This window comes from Rosa chinensis, chromosome 2 (assembly GCF_002994745.2).
Source record: "Rosa chinensis cultivar Old Blush chromosome 2, RchiOBHm-V2, whole genome shotgun sequence".
Taxonomy (NCBI): Eukaryota; Viridiplantae; Streptophyta; class Magnoliopsida; order Rosales; family Rosaceae; genus Rosa; species Rosa chinensis.
In genome coordinates, this window is record NC_037089.1 from 27596983 (window position 1) to 27624528 (window position 27546).

The 27546-nt window shown below is 39.2% G+C and overlaps 1 protein-coding gene and 2 long non-coding RNA genes across 22 annotated transcripts; 2 read left to right on the forward strand and 1 right to left on the reverse strand.

The window, feature by feature from the left end:
- Window positions 1–6648: 6648 nt before the first annotated feature.
- Window positions 6649–9832, forward strand: LOC112185029. Of its 13 annotated transcripts, XR_005807071.1 has the most exons (11): window positions 6649–6747; window positions 6872–6969; window positions 7152–7192; window positions 7290–7305; window positions 7571–7640; window positions 7771–7822; window positions 8445–8565; window positions 8659–8696; window positions 8840–8972; window positions 9105–9219; window positions 9506–9832. It is a non-coding gene; the product is annotated as an uncharacterized LOC112185029 (long non-coding RNA). The 13 variants fall into 13 exon arrangements; XR_005807066.1 differs by having other exon boundaries at window positions 7571–7822; XR_002930120.2 differs by lacking the exon at window positions 8445–8565 and having other exon boundaries at window positions 7571–7645.
- Window positions 9833–13844: 4012 nt separating this feature from the next.
- Window positions 13845–15908, forward strand: LOC112190271. 8 transcript variants are annotated; one of them, XR_005807329.1, is made up of 5 exons: window positions 13845–14070; window positions 14155–14227; window positions 14945–15011; window positions 15122–15144; window positions 15214–15908. XR_005807329.1 is itself a non-coding variant. In XM_040515439.1 (5 exons), exons 1-5 carry the CDS (start codon window positions 13955–13957, stop codon window positions 15322–15324), a joined length of 375 nt encoding a protein of 124 aa, XP_040371373.1. In that variant the 5' UTR covers window positions 13849–13954; the 3' UTR covers window positions 15325–15908. The 8 variants fall into 8 exon arrangements, 3 of the variants coding, with proteins under 3 accessions (XP_040371373.1, XP_024185465.1, XP_024185464.1); XR_005807330.1 differs by having other exon boundaries at window positions 14964–15011; XM_040515439.1 differs by having other exon boundaries at window positions 13849–14070; window positions 14960–15011.
- Window positions 15909–17957: 2049 nt separating this feature from the next.
- On the reverse strand, window positions 17958–18452 carry LOC112189717. Its single transcript, XR_002932056.2, has 2 exons — window positions 18216–18452; window positions 17958–18128 (listed from the first exon to the last, which is right to left on the reverse strand). It is a non-coding gene; the product is annotated as an uncharacterized LOC112189717 (long non-coding RNA).
- Between the last annotated feature and the right edge of the window lie 9094 nt (window positions 18453–27546).

Below are 27546 nucleotides of genomic sequence, written 5' to 3' on the forward strand. Positions count from 1 at the left end.
CATCTGTAGAGCTCGTGAAGAACTTATCACCCCCTACAAAGCATATTGTGAAGTAAGAGAAGCTCACTATATGGAACAAGAAGATCAAGAAGATGATCTACAGTGAAGGGTTGAAGACTACAAATCTGGCTGGGATCAATAGATCGCCAATTTTGTTTAAGTCTTTATTTTCCAAGAGATGTAATAGGCAATTGCCATATATTTTTGTAGTAAATGCCAATGGTTTAGCTTTTCTTCAAAGTAGGCTCACTCAAAGTAAGTGTGATGTCTAGGAAGGTTCTGAGATTAGTGGTACTTAAGCGAGCCTTGCTCCACCAACATCTCTCTACTCACCTGGTCACATTTATTTTGGAATTACCGAAAGAAGTTAGACGACTACCATTGTTTTGCATTTAGCTATAATTTTGGATTATATTTTGTTTAGTCAAAGAGACAAAGATGTAACTCCGTTGGCTTATGAATAAATTTTCTAGTTCTTTATGACTCCATTTTGATTATGAGCATATGACTTTTGTGATTGTGATGGCTGGGCCATCAGTATTAATTCAAGGACATGGAATAGCCCAAGTTCCACTTGCCAAATGGCACCTTAATTACTGTCACAGAAACTCTCTACGCTTCTAGGGCGAATCACACCTATGAATAGCCAACGGATTTCATGCGAAAACGCATGTAGAGAACGGAAATGAGTTCCTTTGTAATACCTCTAATGATTGTGAACGAAAGCGCATCTTAGAGAAGTTTATGTGTCTCTCTAGTGGATTCTATGTCACTATTCGAGCTATTAATCCAATAAAGTTATGAGAGAAGATCTCTTGGATTTAGACACATATTGGCTTTGTCACGACAGGAGAGATCATCTTAGTCATGATATGATGATCCGTCTACTAAAGACTTCACATGGACATCATTTCTTTCGAGCGAAATGAAGCATGAATCAAAAGTTGATTTCTGGACTAAGTGTGACCGACGCAGCTGCCTAGGGCACCGCCTCCGTCCACCACCAGCCTAGGGCTGGCGCAGTCCTTATCCATAACGCCATGGATGGCGTCCATCATGGTGATGGCTCCCTAGGTGATGCTGCAATCACCAACTTACTTCAAATAGTATTTTAGACGCTCAGGCCTAACCAAAATTCTCATTAGTTGCTTCTAAAGCCTCTCGCTCATTTTACAAAGCTCGTTCCTTAGGAAAATTAGGACTGCGACCGTCCAATGCAAAGGATATGAAAATATTCATTATGTTCTTACATAGAATCTGTAGGGATTCTGTGGACTGTTTCAACCAACCTGCGGACGTTTAAATATTTCATGATATTGGTTGACAGGCAAACACGCTGGTCAAGTGTTGTGCCATTGTCCACCTATAAATGCTGCTTATGCTCCACTCCTAGCACATATCATATGACAACGGACTCACTCCCCGGATCTTCCTATTCCGTCAATTGGACTTGATGATGCTAGAGAGTTTACATCGAAGATTTTCGATGAATATTGCAATGAGATTGATGTTGGACATTATATTCTCATGGACACACCCAAATGGTCTCCCGAAAACGACTACGATGGTAGTCAGGATATTGGTAATGCGCACCAATCTCCTTATATCCGCTTGGGGTAATGCAATATCGCATGCAGCTATGCTAATTCGTCTACGACCCACACTCAATCTACCTCTGCGTTACAGCTAGTGACTGGGTACAAGTATCGTACTTACGCATCTTTGAGTGTGCCAATTGCGCCGCCACAGCGCTTTATGATGGGTCTTTACAAACGAATGGCCAACTACGATGGATTTGAGATTCCAACAATCGTCCGCCACTTAATTCCCTTGCTAGGCGATCTCCTTACCGCTAGATTTGCGGATGTCACTTTGATGAGACAATCTTCCCGTCGTTAGAGGGAGATAAGAACACAAATGTTCAACAGGAACACAAACGAATGGCCAACTACGTTGGATTTGAGATTCCAACAATCGTCCGCCACTTAATTCCCTTGCTAGGCGATCTCCTTACCGCTAGATTTGCGGATGTCACTTTGATGAGACAGTCTTCCCGTCGTTAAAGGGAGATAAGAACACAAATGTTCAACAGGAACGACAGGAATTGTCGTAGTCTGTCCCCACTATGTCTCATCTCGATCCTTGTTAAAGTGACAAGATCACACAAATATGCTGCAAACATGCCTGCAAGGATGGACGTCCCTACGAGAGGACGTAGCGCCACCATACACAAAGGTGGGCATGGCGCCAACACCATAGAGAGTGGCACTTTGGCGTTACAGGCCATGGCCCCAGCTAGGATGCGTGGAAGGCCCGTGAGTTCGAATGATACTTTGGCATATTCCAATCATTTGATCATCAAGACTCAAAATCCGTCTCATGAGAATCTTTAGGATTAGGGTTATCGTTGGGGGACGCCTCAACGTCATAACCTATTCCTGAGAATATAGAGCTCTATGAAAATTACACTAGTGTACATGAGACGTGGGATATAAACTTCATCATAATTGATGATGTAGTTGCGCATTTCGTTGCGCATGAGTTTGTTGAGTCAGATGATATTGAACCACGCTCCGTTGATGAATGAATGCCAACGTAGAGAAATTTGGCCTAAATGGAAAGATACAATCCAGGTTAAGATGGATTCTCTAACGAAGAGGAAGGTTTTTGAGCTAGTGATGCCAACATCTCTTAACATAAAACCTATTGACTAATGGGTCTTCGTTAGAAAGCGTAGTGAGAAAAAGAGATGGTATTCTCGCCTTATGGCGCAAGGCTTGTCATAAAACGCCCTGGAATCGACTATGATGAGACATATTCTCTCGTAATGGATGTCATTGCACTCCACTACCCTATTAGTTTGGTAGTTTCCGAATAACTGAACATGCAACTTATAAATGTGGTCACTACTTATCTCTATAGGGATCTAGATACGGAATATACATGAAGGTTCATGGTGAACTTCATTTACCCAAGTCAAGTGGCTCTAGACCACAGAGCGCATTTACAAAGAGGTTGAAACGCTCGCTAAAATGACTACTTGATTGGGAAGGGATATGCCCACGCGTTTCCATAACAAGTTTCGGATTCCATCGTTGTTCATGTTGGACATAATCTTCATTAGAAGCCCTTAAAGAGTTAAGGGAAACCGCTGAACACTTCAAATCCGAATTTGAGATGGAGGATTTTGGGAGAACATGATTATGTCTCGGTTTGGAACTTGAGCATCGTGTTGATAGATGCTTAGGCATTTTGACAAGGTCAAACCTTCAAGCACCCCCATGATCGTTCTTAGTCTTGATCTTGAAAATGATCCTCTTCGTTTGAAGGATGATGACGAAGATGTGCTAGAGGCAGAAGTGCCTTGCTTGAGTACAATAGGCGCATTATTGTACTTAGCTTAATGCACAGGACCGTACATCTCATTTGCAGTGAACTTGTTAGCTAAATGTATAGCTCTGTGCCAACGCGACGCCATTTTGATTGGTGTAAAAGACATCTTTCAGTACTTGAGATGTATGATTGATATGGGCTTGTTCTATCCCTACAGAGAGATGATGGATTCGGACCCATCACACACCAGAAACGCCGTCAACGCTGGCCTGCGTTCTCTATCCCCATCCCAAAACGATATAAGTGTTTTGAAAGGTTTTGCTGATCTTTGGTACCTCTCTGACCCACACAAAGGTCGCTCCCAAACTGGTTAAGTGTTCACCATGGGAAAAAACAGTGATATCTTGGAGGTCTACAGAACATACCGTAGTCGCTATATCTTCAAACCATGCAGAGTTATTGCTCTTCATGAAGTGGTTCATGAATGTTTATGGATTGGATCCATAATTACGCATGTTCGAACAATTGTGGTTTGAAGTCTACCACAAGATGAGCCTACGAGCATTTAGGATAATATTGTTTGTTTTGAATAAATGAAGCAAGGCTACATCAAAAGCGACAACACCAAGCATAATCAGCAACAACAGACTATCTCCTCAAATACCAAAGTGAACTAGGTTCGATATAAGGATAATGCGGCAGACTTGTTTACTAAGTCATTGCCCAAATCCACGTTCGAGAAACATGTGGCAAGAATTGGCTTGCGAAAATTATCTGAACTCCCATGATCGCAGTCATCAGGGAGAGACGCAGACATCAAGGGGATATGTCTACATGTTCACCTCGAAACGTGAAGGGTATGTTGTGCTCTTTTTCCCTTTCGACCGAGGTTATTTTTGTCCTACTGGGTTTTTGTTACTTGGCAAGGTTTTTAACGAGGCAACGAGATAAACACCGCGTTTGGGCAACACAAGGGGGAGTGTTCAAGTAAACCCTAATTTTTGTTTGGCCCAAACTCTAGGTTACTTGACCTAGTGGTAATAGGGTTAAATTAGAAGGATCTAGATTCCTATTCAATGTACGATTACTTTCCTTGTTTGATTGAGATTCTATGCATTGTAATCCTCTATATAAAGAGACCCCAATTATCAATGAGAATACACAGTGAATTTCTCTCAATTTCTGATTCCCTAAAACAGGATATTATATATAGCTTGTCGGTTGTTGACTTCTCCAAGTGATGCATGCTGATATCCCTGCATATATAGTCACAATCAACTACAATCAATAATTTATGAAGTATGCATAAGTTTACGAGCAATTTTAGGTAAATTAGATTTTTGGGTAACATCTAGAACCCACCATATATGACAATTGATATAACATAATCACGTCATTTAAATATTTCTCATAAATAGCTTCACCGGTTATTATGTCATGTTATTACATTGTATGAGAAATTATTAGGCGGTCCTCGACCACCACCTGACACTGCTGACATGGTGGTCCAAACCAATAACTTTAAGACATGTGGACTGTAGTTAAAATGTTAACCACATCAGCTAACAGAAGGAATAACATCGTTTGGGAGAGTTGCCCAACAAACTACTCGTCTTCTTCTGCGTTTAAACCAAACAAGAGTAGAAATATCTTCTTCTTCTTCTTCTTCAATATTTTCTCTTTTTCATTAATCTCTGGGCAACACAATTAATCGTTGAAACGATTAATTTCTGTGCTGTGAAGTTTGAAATTCATAGCTCAGTATAGTCTTTATAGCCATACAGGTTGTTTATAGTTTAGATCTATGAATGAACATGAACTTCACGATTAAATAATTTAATTTTGTCCGAATTGATCAATAATTTTCTTGATTATATGAGATCAAAGATCCATATACCAGGTTATTTGAATATGAACCTATCTGTAAAGAGGGGTGGGGGCGCTGATTTCCTTCACACTCAAATGAACAGATTCCTAAACGACCATATATCACTTCTTCCCAATTCGCCCTTCCCAATGCAGCAAAGGTTGATTTTGCTAAAATATCAGCTCGATCGGGCCACCTTTATTGCCTATTTCGATCTGGATTTTAGATCTCTTCAATCTCTTCCCCTTCAGATCATCTCCCCACCCCAAATCCACCATCCAATATTCCCAAAATTGAAATTCAAAAGCCTGAAAGGGAGAGGGAACAGAGAGCCGAGGAAGAAGAAGACGAAGAAGAAGAAGAACCAAAAAGAGGCGCCTCTCTCTCCCCCTCCTCTCAACCTTCTTCTCTCTAATCTTCCAAAGACTCTCGCTTTCCTCCTCCTCACATTTCCAACCACAAATTTTTCAAACTCTCGCGCCCCACACTCTCTCTGTTCAATTCGGCGTTGTTCCGATTGCGGCCACTGGAGGTCGAGCTTTGCCGTGGGTTTTGAGCTGCGCCACAGCGCAATTTTTGAGCGGCGGAATCTTCCGGAGGATTCCGATTACTCTCTGGAGCTGAATTTGGGGAATTTCAGCAATCATCAGTGGATTTGGTTTAGAAAAATCAGAAATTTTCTTTTGGGCGAAATTTCAATTTTTTTTTTCTGGTGAGGTTTTGGATTTCCAGGGTGGAAGGCGACGGGGCCAATTCGATCAAGACGTTCGATCAAGGTTGCGATGCATTGCCATCAGTTACAGGAGAGACGGAGTTAACGATGTCACAAACCGTTTAATTCCTCTTACTAATACTATACACGTGTCATTTTTCCATTAGTCCGGACCACCATGTCAGCTGTGCCGGGTGGTGGTCTAGGATCACCTAATAATCTCTCTATGTAGTTGTAGTTTCTACATGATATCTAATAAAATAGTTCACCTAGCATTATGCTAATTATTATTTTCTAACTAGCTATAACCAACGCTATTAACTTTGAAGTTAATGTTGCATACTATTGGCTTGCAGCCCAAGATTCCATGGCCGGGATGTGGTGGCAGTGAGGAAGAAGTAGTACTAGCTGCACCAACCATGAACCACTGGTTTGGTTGAGCAGGAAAACAACCAAACATGATATTCGGCTGCCATGATTAATTGTATGTTAATCATATGAAGCCGGAAAATAGATTAACCAAGGGCAATCGATATCTAACTAAGGGGAAGTGTTGAATATTACCTGCACTGGTATAGGAATATTTCATATCTACTAATTCTCAGTTAACTGTTCATCGGCTTAGTAACAGTGCCGGCTCGAGCCGAGCCGTTAATGTGAAAAGACCATTTTGCCCTTCTTCTGTTGGAATAATTACGGTTTGCTGTTTGATCTACCTATAAAATGTGCTGAACTGATAGAAGCGATCTTTTTCGTCTCTCTTCGTTTTTCAGCTGAGTTCTGCATTCTATTGTTGACAGAGAGTGAGAGAGAGGGAGAGGGTTGGTAACAGTGGGTAGGTTCTGCATGTCATCATTTACTGCATTTTTGTTCGATTTAGGACTTATTTGTTGGGTTTTTGTGAAAGAAATTCGTTTCGAATCTTTGTATGTGATTGATTTGGGGTTTGGCTTATGCAGGGGTTTCGGATTCTCGGTTTCGATTGAGCTGGCAATCTTTTGATCAAATCAGACGATCCGATAGAGCAATCAGATATCTTTGAGACTTTGAGCTTCAGGTAAGCGCTTCTTATTTGGTCGGTTGGTTTTGAATGTCGGTGCATGCAATTTTGTTGTAATGGATTTCTGTAAATTTTACCAAAAACTGGAATCATTACTTTATGTCAAAATCTCATGAATGTTTCCATGCATAAATGCTTGCTTCATTTCAAAACCTTATGAGCGTTTCCATTATTGACAGATACATCAGGAGAAGTCCATCGCAATATGACAGATTGGAAGGTTTGTAGACATGGTTCCTCACTCAAGTTTTTTTTTTCTTACCCATTATTCCTTCTTTTCGTCTTTCTAATTCTAACGCTTTATGTAAGCTTTACAGGTGCATGCATGTGAAGGTATGTGGTTTTATCTAGCTGTGTTTGGTTTGGCATTTGAATTTGGTTTTGTAGGTGATTTAGCATTTTTTTTAATCTGGGTTTTGTGTGGGTTTGCATTAGAACTGTGTTTTGTGGAATTATATATGGGAAGTAGTTAGATTTAGCAAATCGTGTTATGCATCTGTTAGTATATATCATTTTTTGCTTTGTTGTTATTTCTGTGAGCAATTTTTCATTTGGTGTCTTTATGAACACTTCTTTTTTCTTCTTTTTTTCATTCCAGGTGTAGCATCTCTCTTATTCATACTGTATTGGATTATTGTATGGAGTTGATTCTGTCTTATTTCGATGAGGTCAGGTTAGATATTCCATTTGTTTCCATTTCTTATTTCAATGATTGATAAGGTTGGTAATTAAATTCCATTTGTTTCCCATAATTGGAAGAGCTGGAGTCATCTGATTGGTAATATTTGAAATTAACAGGTGAAGAAGGTAGGTAACTCAGAGCAAAGGAAGAGGGGGACGGGAACAATCGGTACCTTTTTTTTTTTTTTTTTTTATCTTCATCGAGTTTTTGGGTTTGCTGTGTTTGCATGGTTTCTGGGATCATTGATTGTATGATCTTCATGTTTGTGTTCAAGGTGTGGGTGGCCGTGATACTTAATTTCATAGCCAATTTAGACTCTGGAGCCTCGAATATCATATGGGTTTTATCTGTTTCAGGTATTTGGGGGTTTAATTTTGAGATAGGTTCATGATCTTCATAGTCTCTGCAAGCCAGATCACTGGGACAGTTAGCAATGAATTTCTTGAGTTCTGTGATGTGTGGAATGTTGGGAGCATATTTTCATTATTTGTTGCCTGATTTCGTTCTCATGTTTTTTTTTTTAATTCTGTTCAATCTTCTTTTCTTTATAACATACTCAACATACTAAACAAACTAATAGCCGAGCTAACAAATGATGCGCCCTGCTTCTGGGAGTCTTCTTATACTTCCTTTGATATCAATAATTCAGATTCTAAAGTGTTTAATCCCAGATACTTAAAGACCCAAAAAAGAATTGCTGATACTTCTAATGTGTACAGAACATTTACATTGACTTTGTAGTCACTTTGGCCTTGACTTATTAACATCTAAATTTGTTTTGTTGATGCAGCTTTGGCATCGTTTATATTTGAAGTTTGATCATGTCTAGCTCATAATTGTTGAATGGAATCATATATCCCAATTTCAACTGTACCAATGATAGCACAGTGAAACAAATGTTCAATTGATAGGTCATGCATCGATCTTGGGGCAATTGATGTGGAAAAAAAATTGTGTTTCTTCCTAATATTGCTACTAAAATATGCTTTTCAATACATGTTCAGGTGTATCAATACGTAATGGAAGAGAAATCCTTTTAAAGGTAAATTTTAAAGACATACCATACTAAGATCTTTAACTTTTATAAAATTCAGTTATAATATTACCTTTGGTATTTTTTTGTACATGAAATAGGCGTGTTTTAATTCATGCAGTCCTCATTGTCTTGCATTTTTTTTTTTTTAGGACGATTGGAGAAGGTTAGAGGAGCCTTATGGAAGTATATTCATAAGTATTCCAACTGTTCTTGATTCATCGTTGGCTCCAGAAGGGCACCGTATTCTTCATATTTACGACCTCTTCCATTGAAGACTGGGAGGTAAATATATGTTATCAAAATAAATAAATGGTGGACCATTATTGTTCCTTTCCCCACCCTCTTCCCTAACCCCTTCTAGAATCAGTGTTTGTAAAATTTGAATTGCTAATGAGGTGGTAATTTCTATATTAGGGACTTCTCTCGAAAGGACTATGAATCAAAGAAGGAGCTTATGGCAGATGTCATCATTAGCAGATTAGAGAAGATACTATTTCCAGGGCTTAAGTCATCCATCGTTTTTAAGGAGGTAATGCTTACAGTATTGATTCCAATCATTGTGAGCTATGGGTGTTGATTCGTATTGAATAAAGGGTTGGTTGAAACTTGAACTTATTGTGGTTTAAGTAAACTTACAATTCCTGTATCCAACTTCCTTTTGGCACATTGCAGTATTAAACATGTCCATTGCTCTGGCTATTGCTATTTGGGATATAAAAAAAATTTATATCCTTTTTTCATTATGAAACTTGCCTCCTTTATAATTTCTGACTTTTACTGTCTCTTTCATAATTTCTTACTTTCACAATGACAAGGAGACCAGCATTGAATCAGCAACATCATCGACCAAAACCATCAACAAAGAAAAAATGGACTGAAATGTCATGACACTTTTGGTGTAAATAGAACTGGAGGAAGCAACTTTTTGGACAACCTCCACCACTGATCATCACTAGCTAACAACTTCTTAGCACACATATATGCTAATGGAAATCATCACTTATTTTTGGCAAGCAGATTAGGCATTCATTGTAATTAAGTTAGCCTACAAGTAGAACAACTTATTTTTGGCAAGCTGTTCCAACAGCAACTGTAACCTGTTTTTGAACACTAGATTTTAGTAAAACAAGTTCTTGACGAGATGCTCTATCCTTCTAAACTTTCAGATTTCGTTCTAAAACCCGCAGCAACGCGCGGGCATGAATGCTAGTTAGTGTTAGAGAGTGAAGAGGTGTGGAGTTCTTTCTCTTTTCCTCGTGGGTTGATGGTGCTTCCGGGTTTGTCATGATGCTGATGAACTTCTGTTGAAGAATCGCCTACTAGTAATGACGAACTTATGGCCCTCCTTATCAAATACCCAGAAGGGTCATACCTCCTAGGGCTGCAAAATATTCGATCCATATTGTGAGAAAATGCATGCCTACTGTTAATAAAGTAGAGAGAGAGAGAGAGAGAGAGAGAGAGAGAGAGAGAGAGAGAGCTAACTTGGCTACAAGGGGATGTGAAGCATTTGTCCCAACACTGCTGCTACTTTGATTAGGGAGAAATTGAGGAGCAACTGCCTTGGCCTAAAATACCAAAACATTGCTATAAACTCTCTAAAACGAAATTAAGAAGTTTCTTAGGAAATGCTCTGTTTACCTTTCTCTCCCTCTCCGTATATCTGTTTGCCATGCTTTTTTCGCTTGTTCAAAGCTATTATCAGACAAAGAAAATCATGTTGTACTTGGTAAAATATCCAAATTATTATTGCAAGCACAGAGTAATTAATGACTAATAATGTTGTATTTACTCTTTTGAGGCTAAGTCGATACGTGTCACACATGAACATAAGTAAAAATCATGTGTCTATGAGACGGATTCTTTTTGCAGCCCCCAACTCCCCTTTATCTTGAATCAAAAGAAAGGCAATACCAAAACATTAGTCAAATTACCCCTCAACAACAGGGAATGAGCTAGGGCAACCCCAATACATGAACATAATCACAAAGAAAAAATACAAATCAACATGACAAAATTCCCTCTAGATTTTCATAATTCTTGATGTTGTAAAAGCAAAAATCATAATCAAGCCAGGCTAGTGATGCATCATGTTATAAACTAGTACATGAATTTAAACTAAATTTTTAATCTTTTATGAGATTAAACAATCTCAAAATGAAAATTCTAACAGCTTAATGTTCACAAATAGATACTCACTACTAGTCATTTGCTAAATAAAATTTACATGGTTAAAATTAATATTTAGCGATCCAAACGGTACGTCATAATGGTCTAGTATATGTATATACATGGGCGCACACATAATTTTAACGGTTCATAAAATTTGAGGATAAACGCATATACGACAAATCTAACAACGATCTTAGTAGTAGTTATTGTTAGTTTCGAAATAGAAGGTCATTTGTAGTACTCTATATGCTGAAATATTGAAAATGTATATATAAAATAAAACATGAAATGGGGGATTCGGACATGATCAATGATAACATTAGATTTTTTTTCTTTTTACTTTTCTTCTATATTATGAAGAGGATTAAAGGATTTCACTTCTACATTACTGATAACATTAGATTGCGTACATACATATCAAATATATAAACAATCAAATTAACAAAAGCAAGAGCTACTAATTATCAAGAAGAAAGAATTGATGACTAAGAATTTTTGTCTAGCTAGATAATTCCGGGAGAAATTTGTTCTCAACTATGAAATGGGAGAGAGCGATAGAGAAATTTAACCTTCTTCACTCAATCACTGATGGCATGGAAGCTGCTACTGTCAGAAATACTTGAGGATAGTAAACCAGAGAAATTATGATTGAAATTTATAGAGGGGAAAAGTATCTTCTTTTTTTTTTTCGTTTTTTTTTTTTAGCTTGGGAAAAGTGGTTGAAAGTCTCTCCAGGGTAGTAATTAATACTAGCAGATTACGGTTTAAGGATAAACAGACAAACTGATTTACTTAATGCCAACAGATTTGCTATAAAGGGACTTGGCATTTTGACTCAATATTATAAGTGGTGTTCAGTGAGCTCATCAACTGCATGCAGCAACCTCTCTCTCTCGCGATTCAAGACAATTCTCAAATCTACTTTACGGTTATCGCCACTACCATTACACATGATTCTTGTGTAGCTTCTGTGTAGAATTAAAGAGAGTTCAATAGCATTGTAAATTTGCAATTTTGGTATCAAAGAAAACTAATTCAAAGCACATCGATAAGGACAATGTGCTGGTGTCCGGCGTAGCTACCTCTTAAAATAGCACAAGTTTGATTCTCCGATATATTTTGTTTATTATTATAGAAGATTATGCAAAATTAGCTTCTCAGCAAATATTTCTATGGTGCAGGTGCCTAAACCGTTATTTGGAAGGCAGAAGACCAACACGTCTAGGAGCAATCCCCCTATGTATTCATCCATTTTATCAAGGAAGAAACAAAAAAAAAAAAAATACAACTAAAAGAAGAGGAGTATGTTCCTTTGCATAGGGTTTGAAACTTTATGATTAAAGTGCTATAGATGAACATGTGAGTCTTGAATTTAATGCATCACACAATCAAATGCTAGGAAGATAATGGCGATCCTAATTAAGTTGGGGGCAAAAACTATTGAAAGTTTACAGTATAGTCACAAGACACTTTAGTGCTTCAGACCTGGAAAAACTAATTATGTTTAAATCAGATTAAGTGAACAGGTACTGAAACCATATTGTGTTATCTGGAGGAATTTTGCAAAAATGTTACTGATTTATCAGTGCATGTTGTGGAAAAATTAGATGAAGTCGGTATGTTTACCATAATGGTCAATTGATTGAGTTATTCGGTAGTGGACTAAATGGAGTCTTCTTGTAATTGAAATTACAACTCCTTAGCCATTCTTCTTATTTCTCATAGGGGTGCTCACATTATTTCTGCTAATGTCTCTGAACCCCTGGCATTGAATGAACTTCTCCCACAATGGAAAGAGAAGAGGTACTCCTCATGTTTTCAGGGGTGTATTGTATTTGGATTTGTGCAGACTTTTTTTAAATGACAGACTTTTTGAAAAGTCCACAAATTTTTAAAAAGTTGATAAACTGTTATGGATTTCTTAAAACCATTGATTTTAGCAACAAACTTTTATTGATTCATGAAAATCTATATACTTTATTATGAATCACTTCACAGATTTCCTAGGATGTTGTTGAGAGAAAATCTGCACACGGTGAGCGAAAATGTCACCCAACATAATTTCACTCGTATTCATTAAAAGAACAGAGTTTTAATTATTTCGGGTTGGACCCATTCAAGACAGAATGTGTCTCTTAATTACAATCCCTTGTTACAAGGAAACACCCTTTGATTCCATTTATGAAGAAACCAATTGTGGATGTGTGTTTGTTTGTTTGTTTTTGCAGCTGCACCCGGATATTTGAATGGGTTGCCTACGTACCCTTGGAGAGGGATCAAGCCACTCGTAGTTCAAGAGTTCCAATGAGTGAATGACCCATTGGAGGGTATTGCTTTTTGGAATGTGAATCGTGTTTGGACGAATTTGGTGTAAGTGAACCAGAGATTCGATGTGTTGTGGATTTATTTGGAAAGGTTGTGACGTTTCCTGGTGTTTGGCGGAATTTGACTGATGCGGTCAGGGATTCGGATTGGATGAACCAGGGAGTCAGGGATTTATTTGGAAAGGCTATGACGTTTCCTAGTGTTTGGCAGAATTTGACTGATGAGGTCAGGGATTCAGATTGGATGAACCAGGGAGTCATGGATTTTATTTGGAATTGCGGTTGCATCTAGTGGGTCGCTAGATTGCCTACGTACCCATTGTGGGATCAAACCAACCGTAGTTCATAAGAATTTGTTTTTGTATCAACTTTTGTGTTTGACGGATGTAAATATATTTATTTTTTTGAATCCGTCGGATGTATTTCTCTGCAGACGTCGAAATTTAATTTGGGCACCCGATGTGTTGAATTCTTGTACTGGGCCGTATGAATAGGCTTTATGTTGTCAACAAACTTCGTCGGACCCGAACATCGGAATAAACTGTTTGGCAATGGGCCTCAACATTTGTGGATGGGCGAATTTAGCAAGCCCATAGGTTGGAGAACCGTTAATTTAATATTCACACCAGTTTGAGCCCAATTTAGTCTTGCACAAGTGTGAAACTCCCAGCCCAATGAAGGCAGATAAACAAAAAGAAAAACTTGAGACTCGACAAGATTGAGAGTTTGGCGTGATCATCAGAGCCTGATTTAGAAGTCGAGTCGGAGATGGACATCAGCTATTGTAGTCCAAGACGGAGAAGAAGCTGTACCGCGGAGGCTTGTATAAATGGATTGGATCCTGTACCCCATTCTTGCATTCTGTCTCTTGCGTCTGCGATTAGGTAACAGCTTCGATCTCCATATTTTCCCTTGTTAGCTCCAATTTATTATTCGCACATTGACTGACCTTAGTCAATCTTACCCAGATCTGCTGCTGCGGTCGATTGGTCGTGTGCAGGAACGAAAAGCAGGTGCAACTCTTCTTCTGGTGATAGACTGGTACGACTCTTCTATCCTATGCACCCATAATCAATTGCTTCATTTCTGATTATCAATCGCCTGGGTTTAGTTGAAATCTAAAGCTGGAGCATCTTCTTTCTTTTAATTTTTCTTTTGACTGAGAGACGAGCACGTAGCATCATGTTTCTTGGGATGTGATTTGTATTCAACACCGATCTGCAGCACACTTGCTTGATTACATATATTTGAAAGCTTTGACAAACTCTCATTCAATTATCAAAATTATTTGTCATTATCTGCAGGTCTTGACCACTTTTCCACAATCAATACTTAGGCTTATTTATTTGTTCACCACCGCTTGACCTTGCTGCCATAGAAATTTGATATACTCTGCTTCTCTTTTGACATGGCATGTCTCTGCATGTTTGAATAATCAAACCTGGGCCTTTGTCTTTTCTTGTTCATCACCACCGTTTGCTATATATAATTATGCAATACATGTTTAAAGCCTTTTGCTTTATTGCTGCATGTTCAAGTTTGTCATCATCTTTCTGACCATAGCAGCTGATCATAATTAAACTGCCACATATCTTGCTTTGATTGCCACCCTTTGTGCACCACCGCTTCAAATGCGCGCAAAAGCCACTCACCCATTTTAGCTTGTCCTTTTGTCAATTAAAATCATTAATTCTAAGAACAAATAGATGAATTTGATTATGACTTTGCCTTTCAACTAACAATTGACACGAAAGCTAGCTTCTGCATATGTAGGGAGGGTCAATTGAGTCTACACCGCCAAGCTCTAGAGATCAATTTCAGTGTGGTAAGTACTGCAAAAACCAGCAGTCCTGCTAACTCACTTCTTTTATTTCTCTTCCTTTGTCTGCGACTCTGCCTTCTAACTTTCTTCTTTTATTTATTTTTTGTATGCAGGTTACAGAGGCGAAACATTAAGGGTGAGGCTTTGTATTTCTTTGCTTGGCATTTTGGATTGGTGGTTTAAGATTTGTATTTCTTTTTGGAAGTGGTGGTGGAAAAGTTTTTATACGGTGGAAGGAGAAAAGCAAGGCAGCAAGGGAACTTTTTATGTGATGGTGCTACGTTTGGAGGAAGAGAATGTACTGCATAGGTTGTGATATCGGAACTCGGCCGTTCATGAACGATCCTATGTTCCAATATCTAAAACCCCAGCAGCCATGTTGCATTAAGACGTCAGCCGTTCATGAACGACCATGTTAGTCTTAATTCAAGGGAAGATTGCTCGGCCGTTCTTGAACGACCATGGTTGTTTCAAAAGGGTGTTGGTTGTTCATGAACAGCCCCCTTTTGCTTGAAGAAAACCTATTAATTTCCTGCTGAAGCAAGCAAGAGCAGCATGGTGCAGTGTATACCTGAACTACTCCTTCTAGCTGCTTTGATTTCGCTCTCTGTTTTGGCAGAGTCTTGGCCTCTTGTTTGCTGAATATTTCTCTCTTCTCTCCCCGTTTCTTTTCACGTTGCCACCTCTATATAGCAGCAGTTGGATAAGTGTAGCTGGGTAGTTGATAACCCTTTCCAACTTTGTATTTGAATTTGAATGAAAAGTTTATCTCCAGCTGTTATCTTCACATTTTAATTGGTCAAGCACTTAACCAACACTTGAATAGTCAAAGCTAGCAGAACATGTATCCTTGACGTCAGTTGTACTTATCAACTCAAAGACCAAAATTTTGAATAGCAATTATCCTCATTTGCTGGATATTCAAACATTAAGCTTATCAATCAGAGATGTATGAATGTATTTCTTTTTTTTTTCTTGGTCTCGCAACAGCTTATACAAGCGTATATGTGGTGAACCGGGAGAGGGGTCCCACAGCTCCGCGACCCCGAGCCAATGAGAAACCGACATGTCATGAATGACATCCCGATAGCTCATCAACCCGAAGTCACAAGGCCTTTTAGGTTCAGGTTGTTGGTTTACAAAACACTTTCTTGGACAAAAGTCACCAAACATTGTAGCAACCAAACAACACATTTTCAAAAGCGGAATTTGAAATGGGCTAAAAGTTTTGGGCTTGCAAACGGAGCCCAATTTGGAAGATAAAACAAATCACTAAGTAACTACAAGCTTGGGAGACGCGCCCCAGGGTTACGGGTCTCCCGGAAGATTTATTTTTGTAAACGATAGGAAATAAGTAAATAAATAAACAAATAAATTAGTAAGAAAGTAAATAAATAAGTTACTTCGAAATCCGATAATGGACCCAAAACCGTACTTTAGTAAAGACAAAGAGGAATACGCCAAGCCGGGCCATGTGCCTCTCCTATACGCTTCCCGACCACATGCTCAAAACCTGCACACTGTTGTAGGGGTGAGCTTTCGTCCTCGCATGCCCAGTAGGGGCCGACCCAACCATGCTAGGTTTGAAAATAATAATAATCAAAAATATTTACTACATAATAGTGTGCACGTTTATCGAAAATACTTTATAAAGAGGCAACCACAAACATTTATTTCTTTTATAAAGCATATGCAGTATGCTTCACACAATTTGGAGCTCTGAGATACTTACCTGCCGGCTAATATAAAACAAATCTGTGATCGACCTGGTTCGTCCTGAATTCGAGAACCGGCCAACTACTCTGTAGTACTTTTGACTACAAGTAGCGAAAGTGTCCATTTCCTGGTCCTGAGTCTCCTATGACTGGTTCACTGTCTATACTTATCTTTCCTCGACAAACATAGGAGCACAGCCCCCTCCGGAGCTTCACGGTTATCGACACCGTGGGATCCCTAGGAATCTACGCGTCTAGGTCCCATTCACTTTCAGGTCACAAACACAAACATACAAGGGTACAGTATCTCAACATGCAAGTCTAGCCTCGGTTTTCGCAATTAACAATTATCAGTTCTGAAAACACATGTATCACGAGGCATCGACTAATGAACAACCCAAAAACGTACTTGCAGGCAACATATTATTATACTAGGGCATTCCACATATAGAAAAGCCTCTAACAAGGAAGGGACAGCTCACCCTACCTGGAATTGGAGTGCTCGTCCACATTCGGGTTCGTTCCCGACTTTCGATCATTTGTCCAAATCCAAATGCACACGCTCGAGCCCTTTATAATAAAATTAAACCAATAAGTAACTTGACTTCATTGACTTAATCAATCGAGCGCCTAAGGCATTCACTTAATTCCCTTAAAGACCATCAAATTATCCTTTAACATAAAAATCTATTATCCATTCCCAAATAATCCAAATGATATTGCATTTGAACCATTTAGGATATGGTGATCACGCTTAGCACTTTGGCCTTTATTTCTTTACGCTTTTTACTTTAAGAAAACAAATGACAATTTCCATTCCCAAACATTCCACTAAACATAATAAGCTCATTCGGGATATGGTGATCGTACTTCTTTCCTTAATGTAATTCGGGTCAACCAAGTTGACATTCTTACTTAGTCCTTAAAACTTAAGCAAACAAATAATGGTTATCATTCCCGAACAATTTCGTTTCTTAATTTTATTTCGGGATATAATAACTTTAGAGTACGTTAATCGAGATCTTGACTTATTTCAATTATCAACTTCTCTACATAACTAAACCAAATCAATTATCCTTTGTCAACCTTACAATATGATATTTCCAGATAACAGATTCACGACTTTAATTAATAAAGCCAAGCTTCTCAATACACAAGCCATTTCATACTCAATTCATTACTACGTCAACTTCGCAACGAAACTAACAACTCTCAGAAACACTAATCATTCCAATATTGCAAACCAAAGTTCACTTCGTGTATTCAATGAAACCACAACTTCAACATATACAATCAGATCACGACAATATATGTTCAAGATACCCAAGACCTTTACCATGTCCCTTACAGAACTCTTCGACGCAGTGGTGGCCTCAGACTAAGGTCCTTCATCCAAAACTTCGCTCTTCATCCCCACCACAGAACAACAATTTTAATTAGTCAATCACAATAACCAACTTGAATTCATAATCTAAATGGATGGGATTCTTACCCTATCCCGATTCTTGCCAAGGTCATGAACTCAATGACCTACTGCACCTCATGGCCCTCATCAGTTCTTCCTCATCCCATCAAAACTGAAATCGAAACCAAGACCAGAAGCTCCCCTTTCATTTCAATTCCCATCCTCCAAGTCCCGAATTCAAGAACCTCAACCAAAAGAATTGAACATCAGCAATCCACTACTTTGGAACTGAAACTCAACCAAATAACGAAAGGGGGCTTCGAAAACGGCTTACCAGAACAATAGGACTACGCCGGCAGAGCTCACGGCGGCGTCAAGGTTTCTCAAGCGCCAGCGGCGGCGGCGCGTGTGGCGGCTCTGGTCGGAATCGGAGGTCGGGTGTTTGGGCTATTGGAAAACGTGAGACGCTGATTCCAACCATGGAGGTGGTGTAGCTCGATTCGCGTTGGAGACTAGAGAACGAAGGCATGCAGAGCTCGGTTTCCGGCGATGTGCGTTCGACGTCTTTTGGCGATGGGACGTTGGGGGCTTGATGGTCGGCGCTCCCTGAGCTCACTGGAGGCGACGGTGTATTGAAAAGGCGGCCGGAAATTGATGGAGGTTGAGAGGCAGCAGCGTCGCAGCCTTGGGTAGTCACGGGTAGAGGCCGCCGGCGATGTATTTCGACGGTAAGGCTCGGGCTTGGGTTGGTTTTGGATGCTGCGTCGATTGGTGAAGACGGTGTGGGGAGATGGTGGCCGGAGATGGAGTCTCCGGTGGTGGCAGAGAGAAGGATAGTGGAAGAGAGAGGCCGGGTCGATGCATGGCTTCGATCTCTTATGGGTTTAGGTCGGACTAAGGTGGTGCTTCAATTGGTGGTAGCGGTAATGTGAGGCGGTGGCCGGACGATGTGGTTCCGGCGATAGCAGAGGGAGAGGACGAGAGAGTGAGGTCGGGGAGAGAGAAAAGAGGTGCGGCCGAGAGGGGAAGAGAGAGTTTTGAGATTTTGGGGTTTCCAAACCCATTTAATCATAGTTCGTGTGAAAAGTCCAGCTTGCCCTTCGTACAAATTACGAATTTCTCCTAACGATTTATTTTCGGGTTTTGGGCTCGCAACTTGATTCGTTTTTTTTTTTTTTGTCGAAAACTTCTTAAATTAATTCTCGACTTCGTCCTAGGCCCAAAACAAAAGGGCTCTGGCCCACACTTAAATTATAAGGCCCAACTCGTGATCTCGATACCAAAATCGATTTCTTCGCTTAAATCACCTGGCGAAAATCTTATTGGTGAAAAATTACTTTCGGAAATTAACTGAAATTTTCAGGGGCTCACAGTATAATTGTGCATCAATATTTGGTGTGATGGCCTCCCACCTTTCTGATCTAAAAGATCATCACCATATAATTTTTGGACTTGTGATTTTTTTTTGGTTTCAACAGATGTACAAAATATTAAAAAAAAATAAAATAAAAAAATAAAACAAATGCAGCCCAAACACAAAAGAAAATAATAACTTGTTTTCTCTTTAATTCTCCAGTATCTTCTAATAGAAATTGACTCAAATAAATGATTGTTAGTATGTCTAGCGAGTTTGTTCTCATTCCTAATCTCCCAACAACATAAATATACAATATAAATCACATTGATGTTTATGGTTAATTATTCTCATCAATTTTGTTTTCACCGATTAACATATATTGTAGCAATATTGGTCAATGTCTTGATCTATAATCAATCAATTGAAATTCAATTGTTCAACCTTTTTTTGAACCATAATATAAATTCAAATTAATGAGAATAATTAATTAATAAGATAAAATTTAGTATGGTTTAAGGTCTTAGGGTTAGACCACAATATTTGAGTTTTAGGGTTTCATAAGTCATTTTTATTGCAATTAGGGTTCGAAATATCACAATTGAAAAAAAAAAAAACAACAACAACAACAAAAACAAAAACAAAAATCGCATTCAACAACTACAATGAACATGTTGGGTATCACAAAAGGTTGATATCATAAAAAATTATAGAAAAGACAAAAAATTAAGAAAGAGAGATGATGAAGGACAAACTTCTTCGTGCGTAGAGAGAAGAACTTTGATAGACTTTTTTTTTTGAAGAGGAAACTTTGATAGACTAATCTTTGGTCTGGAGGCTGAAAAATTATTGGAGTTTGGTATGTATAGTTAATACTATAAAGTCCATGATTTTCTAATTCCATAAGTATGAATGATATTTTGAATACCCCTCTGTACTTTTATTAATTTTTAAAAGACCTAATTGAATACCCCTAGATTTTGGTGGAATTCATGAAGTCTTTAAAAATTCTAATTGAATACCTCAAAACTTTCATGGACTGTTAAAAGTCTATATTGAATACCTCAAAACTTTCATGGACTGTTAAAAGTCTATATTGAATACACCCAGACTTTTAAATTCATACACCTAGACTTTTAAATTCCATATACAATACACCCCCCTTCATTTCCTGTTTTTGCCACGCACTTGGACTCTACTTTCGCAGTGATGTTCACCCCTTTTTTTTTTTTACGAAAAAACACAATATATAAAGAAAACAGAGTTGAGGGCTTTGACTCAATTTTTGTACGAATTGGGTTTTTTTTTTTATGAATGGAAAAGTGTACGAATTGTATTGTTTATGAATGGAAAAGGTCATATTTCTATTGTAAGTTAGTAATAACTAATAACTTGCAGCATTCTATTCTGGAGATTTAGTTTGTTGCAATTCCAACCATGTGTGTAATTTGTAGTAAGCTATAAATGAGATGTAATTTGTAGCATAATCATGGAATTGTTGATGAAATCCACTCAGTAATGTGGACAAAATTTCCTCATGTTTTTTGGACTGATGGGCACTTTTTGTAATTTCTAATTATTAATTAAGCTACTTTTATTTGCAGTAATTTATTTTATATTTAGGATACTGATGTACTATTGATTTGCCAAAGATGATAAATGATCGATAATAAACGCTTCGTATTTCATTGTGACAACAATGTGTTCGATAGGGTATGGAGCAATGATAATAATATCGGATATCGAGAACATATCGACAATCCGAAAAATGAAAATTCTGAAGGAAATATCCATATTTATAAATATTCAAGAGAAATAATGAAAATTTAGAGAAAGACCTAGCTTGGGAATTTTAACCCTAAAACTGGGATTGGACCGATCCAGACCACTGGGTTTGAGTCGAGCTTTTTTTTTAAAAAAAAAAGACGTGAACCTGGGCCCGAACCATTTAGAGTTTTTATGGGCCGGTCCAGGGTCCTAGAATTCCTAAATACTAAAACCTAAAAAACCTGATACATCCCTAAATCCCTTTCATTTTTCCCCCGATCCCTTTCTGGCTTTCTCTATGTTCTTCGAAGAGAAAGAACCCTAATTCCTAAATTTCTAGATTTCAATCTCCTTCATCACTTCGTTGAAACACCAATCCTAAATTTCCATTTCCCAATCATAAACCCCAAGCCTCTACTCACAATCCTTAATGGAAACTGAAGCTCCAACTTTTGGGACTGAGATGGTGGTTTCTTCTCATGTTTATGTCCAGTTTGAGGGTGGTGAAGAGAGTAAGCCAACAACTTCATCATTCAAGCAATGTTTATAATGCATAAGGCAAAGCACAGGAAAAACAAAATAGAACACAACAAGTCTTTTTTTTTTTTTTTTCTGAAAATTTTCAGTTAATGGAATTGGACCCTAAAAGCCTGAAGGATTGGCCTATTTATTAACCATCCGGGCCTTCTTGATCCCATTTCCTAAATCTGGAGCAATTTGAGCCATGTTCAAGAATTCAAGCTCGATCTCGGTCCTTGTGAAACCCATACCGGACTAGACACGTGCCCAAGTCTAGAAAAACACGAAAACTTTAAACAAGACTTTTAGAGATGTTTATTTAATCAGTTATCTACTATATTTTAAAAGAAAATATTGAGCAAACATTTTTACACATTGAATTGTACAAGTTTGATATGAATTAATATATGCTGAGTCTTCTGATAATTATTGAAATTTAATATTTTCAATGAAAATATTCATATTTGTAAAGTACATTATTTGAATGATTGTTGTGGGTTAAACGATCTTCAGCTTCTCATAAAATATGAAACGTTAAAATAAATTAAATTGTGTTTAAGGATATCTCTATTTGTGTTTGGCCCAAACTCTAGGTTACTTGACGTAGTGGTAATAGGGTTGAATTATAAGGATCTAGATTCCTATTCAATGTACGATTACTTTCCTTGTATGATTGAGATTCTATACATTGTAATCCTCTATATAAATAGGCCCCTATTATCAATGAGAATAGACACCGATTATCTCTCAATTTCTGATTTCCTACAACACGTTATCAGCACGAAGCCCTAACTCTGAAACCCTAATATCTCTAATATCGTAGCCTTCAATCTCAGAAGCCCAGTTACCGGTCTCGCTTGTGCTTCCCCCACACTAAAGCAGCTGCACTGCTGTCAAAGAAAAAAAAAAAGGCTTGAAGACTCAAGACACTAGAAGGCAGAAAGAAAAAAAAGAAGGAAAAAAAAGAAGGGACGCTCAGAGGCAGCAAAGAAAGAAAAAAGAGAGAGAGAAAGGAGGAGGAACCCACCACCAGAAGGAGAAGAAAAAAAGAGAGAGAGAAAGGAGAAGGAACCCACCAGAAGGAAAAAAAAAAAAGAGAGAGAGAGAGAAAGAAGAAGAAAAAAGAGAAGCCCACGTGCTGGGCAGAAGAAGGAGAAGAAAAAAGAGAGAGAAGAAGAAGAAGAAAAAAAAAGGAAGAATAAGGGGACGCGGCCCACGCAGAAGAAGAAAAGAAAAAGGAAGAAGCAGATGCCCAAATCACATCAGCCCAGAGCCTGATCCACGTCAGCACTGCCACGTCAGATTCCCCGGTCAACTCTCCGGTCAACTCTCAGTCAATGCCGGTCAACTCCCGGGTCAACGATTTTCCGGCCATTTTCCGACCACTTTTTCCGATCAAATTTCCCGGCGACCTATTTCGAGGTATTTTTTATTAAACGTTTCCGTTTTTTTTAGAGTTTTTTAATTCAATTTCTCTTCTTTTTCGGGGACTTGCAACATCCCTTCTTCTACCCCCCTTTCTTCATTATAGGGGAGACCAAAGTAAGCCAAACTGTGGGGGTTCGTGCTCACTCCAAGCTTAGAACTTGTTGAGATCTCCAAACTTAGAGTTTGTAGAGAATTTATGATCGACCACTTACATCATTGTTTCGATCTAATCCAATATCTCTTGGAATCGAATTTCTTGGAAGCGACTACGCTCGGAAATTCCTAATTTCTTGGAAGCGATTACGCTCAAAAATTTCATATGTTTTCGTGGTAGCCTATTTCGCTCCGAAACTAACCCTAATTTCTTGTTCTCTTTCAGGATGAGTAACCTGAACAAATTGGACTTTGCTCCATTGGGAACAATTGGCTCTGGATATCATAGGTGGGTTCGTGATATCCGCCAGCATCTCAAGGCTGATAGAATCCTGGATATGATTCTCGAGCCTAGCCAGGACGTGCTAACTGTTGAGCAAGCTCAAGCTTTGGAAGCAAATAGAGCAGCCTTAGAGGCAAATAAGGCGAAAGCCATCATCCTAATGACTCGTCATATGGATGATTCGCTCCAGTATAAGTGTATGAATGAAGAAGACCCCAGAAGGCTGTGGGTCTCACTCGAAGAAAGATTTGGCAACGTCCGTGACTCCCTGCTTCCTGACCTAGAAGTGAGATGGCATAGCCTCTGCTTCTGTGATTTCAAGTCAGTTCTTGACTATAACTCGGAAGCACTTCGCATTAAATCCTTAATGGAATTCTGTGGTAAAGAGATCACAGATGCGATGTTGATTGAGAAGACTCTCTCTACCTTCCCCGTCTCTGCATTGATGGTTGCTAAGAACTATCGAATCGATGTTAATGCAAGACGGATCACAAGGTTTCATGAGCTCATTGGAGCTATGAATGTCGCTGAAAAGCATGACAATATCCTTGTGAAGAACTATAATTCGAGATCCGTGGAAACAGAGCATATTCCGAAATCCAATTATAGTCGCACCTCTAAGAGAGGGCGCCAAGAGCGAAACCCTAATCTTAGGGATACTTCTGGACATTCTGATCCATATAATCGCTCTACTTGGGAAGGTAACCGCCAAAATAGGCGAACACGGAACCGAAGAGGTAAACGTGGAAAGAGAGGGGGAGGCAACGCCTCTGGCCATGTTGGTGGCGCCACCAACACTAAGAGCCATCTAAATGACGCTTTCAAAACGCCCCAATCAATGGAGTTCGAGCAAGGAGATATATGCTCTCGATGTGGAGTGTCTGATCATTGGGCACACATTTGTAGAGCTCGTGAAGAACTTGTCACCCCCTACAAAGCATATTGGGAAGCAAGAGAAGCTCACTATGTGGAACAAGAAGATCAAGAAGATGATCTAGAGTGAAGGGTTGAAGACTACAAATCTGGCTGGGATCAATAGATCGCCAATTATGTTTAAGTCTTTATTTTTCCAAGAGATGTAATAGGCAATTGCCATATACTTTGTAGTAAATGCCAATGGTTTAGTCTTTCTTCAAAGTAGGCTCACCCAAAGTAAGTGTGATGTCTAGGAAGGTTCTGAAATTAGTGGTACTTAAGCGAGCCTTGCTCCACCGACATCTCTCTACTCACCTGGTCACATTTATTTTGGAATTACCGAAAGAAGTTAGACGACTACCATTGTTTTGCATTAGCTAGCATTTGGATTAGATTCTCCTAATGGTTAAGAGACAATGATGTACTCCGTTGGCTTATGAATAAAATTTTGAGTTCTTTTCATTATGACTCCATTTTGATTCTGAGCATATGACTTTGTGACTACAATGGCTGGGCCATCAGTATTAATTCAAGGACATGGAATAGCCTAAGTTCCACTTGCCAAATGGCACCTTGATTACAGCTGTCACAGAAACTCTCTACGCTCTTAGGGCAAATCGTACCCTATAAATAGCCAATGAATTCCATGCGAAAATGCATGTAGAGAACGGAAATGAGTTCCTTTGCAATACCTTTAATGATTGCGAACAAAGACGCATCTTAGAGAAGTTTATGTGTCTCTAGTGGACTCTATGTCACTATTCGAGCTATTAATCCAATAAAAGTTATGAGAGAAGATCTCTTGGATTTAGAGACATATTGGCTTTGTCACGACAAGATAGATCATCCTGGTCATGATATGATGATCCGTCTATAAAGACTTCACACGGAAATCCATCCTTTTGAGCAAAACGAAGCAAGAATCTAACGACGCCATAAATGGCGCCAACCATGAGCATAACTCAATGGTTGTTCCTCCTAGTGGCCATGACGCCATACATGCTAATTTCCATTTGCTTCTAATAGCGCTACAGACGCTCAGGCCCAACCAAAATCCTCATTGGTTGCTTCTAAGGCCCCTCGCTCACTTTACAAAGCCTGTTCCTTTGGGAAATTAGGACTGAGACCGTCCTACGCAAAGGATATGCAAATACTCATTCTGTTCTTACATCAAATCCATGGGGATTCTATGGACTGATTCAACCAACTTATGGACGTTTAAATATCTCATGATGTTGGTTGACACGCAAACACGCTGGTCACGTGTCGTGCCATTTTCCACTTGTAATGCTGCTTATGCTACACTCCTAGCACATATCATATGACAACAGGCTCACTCCCCAAATCATCATATTCAGTCAATTGGATTTGACTATGCTAGTGAGTTTACATCGAAGACTTTCGATGGTTATTGCATTGGGACTGATGTTGGACATCATATTCTCATGTACACACCCAAATGGTCTTGCGGAAACGACTACGATGGTAGTCCGGACATTGGTAATGTGCACCAATCTCCTTATATCTGGTTGGGGTGATGCAATATCGCATGCAGCTATGCTACTTCGTCTACGACCCACCGCCACTCAATGTACCTCTGTGTTACAGCTAGTGACTGGGTACAAGTATTGTACTTACGCATATTTGAGTGTGCCATTTATGTGCCAATTGCACCGCCACAATGCTTTATGATGGATCCTCACAGACGAATGGGCAACTAAGTTGGTTTGAGACTCCAACACTCGTCCGCCACTTAATGCCCTTGCACGGCGATCTCATTACCGCTAGCTTTGCGGGTTGTCACTTTGATGAGACAGTCTTCCCGTCGTTAGGGGGAGATAAGAACACGGATGTTCAGCAGGAACGACAGGAATTATCATGGCCTGTCCCCACTATGTCTCATCTCGATCCCTGTTAAAGTGACGAGATCACACAAATATGCTGCAAACAAGCCTGCAAGGAAGGACGTCCCTATTAGAGGACGTAGCGCCACACTACATGGAGGTAGGCATGGCGCCAACGCCAAAGAGAGTGGCACTCTGGCGTTATAGGCCATGACCCCAGCTAGGATGCATGGGAGGCCCGTGGGTTCTAAGGATACATTGGCACAAACCAATCCTTGATCATCGACACTCAAAATCCGTCTCATGAGTATCTTCCGGGTTATGGTTATCGTTGGGGGACGCCTCAACGTCAGAACCTATTCCTGAGAATATAGAGCTCTATGAAACTTACACTAGTGTACATGAGACGTGGGATAGAAACTCCATCATAATTGATGATGTAGTTGCACATTTCATTGCGCATGAGTTTGTTGAGTCAGATGATATCGAACCACGCTCCGTTGATGAATGAATGCCAACGCAGAGAGATTTGGCCTAAATGGAAAGATGCGATCCAGGTTAAGTTGAATTCTCTAACGAAGAGGAAGGTTCTCGAGCCAATGATGCCAACACCTCCTAAAATAAAACTTGTTGACTAATGGGTCATCGTTAGAAAGCGTAGTGAGAAAAAGAGATGGTAATCTCGCCTTATGGCGCAAGACTTCTCATAAAACGCCTTGAAATCAACTACGATGAGACATATTCTCTCGTAATGGATGTCATTGCACTCCACCACCCTGTCAGTTTGGTAGTTTCCGAATAACTGAACATGCAGCTTACAAATGTGGTCACTACGTATCTCTATAGGGATCTAGATACGGAATATACATGAAGGTTCATGATGAACTTCATTTTCCCAAGTCAAGTGGCTCTAGACCACGGAGCGCGTTTACAAACAGGTTGAAACGCTCGCTAAAATAACTACTTGATTAGGAAGGGATATGCCCACGCGTTTCCATAACAAGTTTCGAATTCTATCACGGTTTATGCTAGACATAATCTTCATTAGAAGCCCTTAAAGAGTTAAGGGAAACCGTTGAACACTTGAAATCCGAGTTTGAGATGAAGGATTTTGGGAGAACACGATTATGTCTCGGTTTGGAACTTGAGCATCGT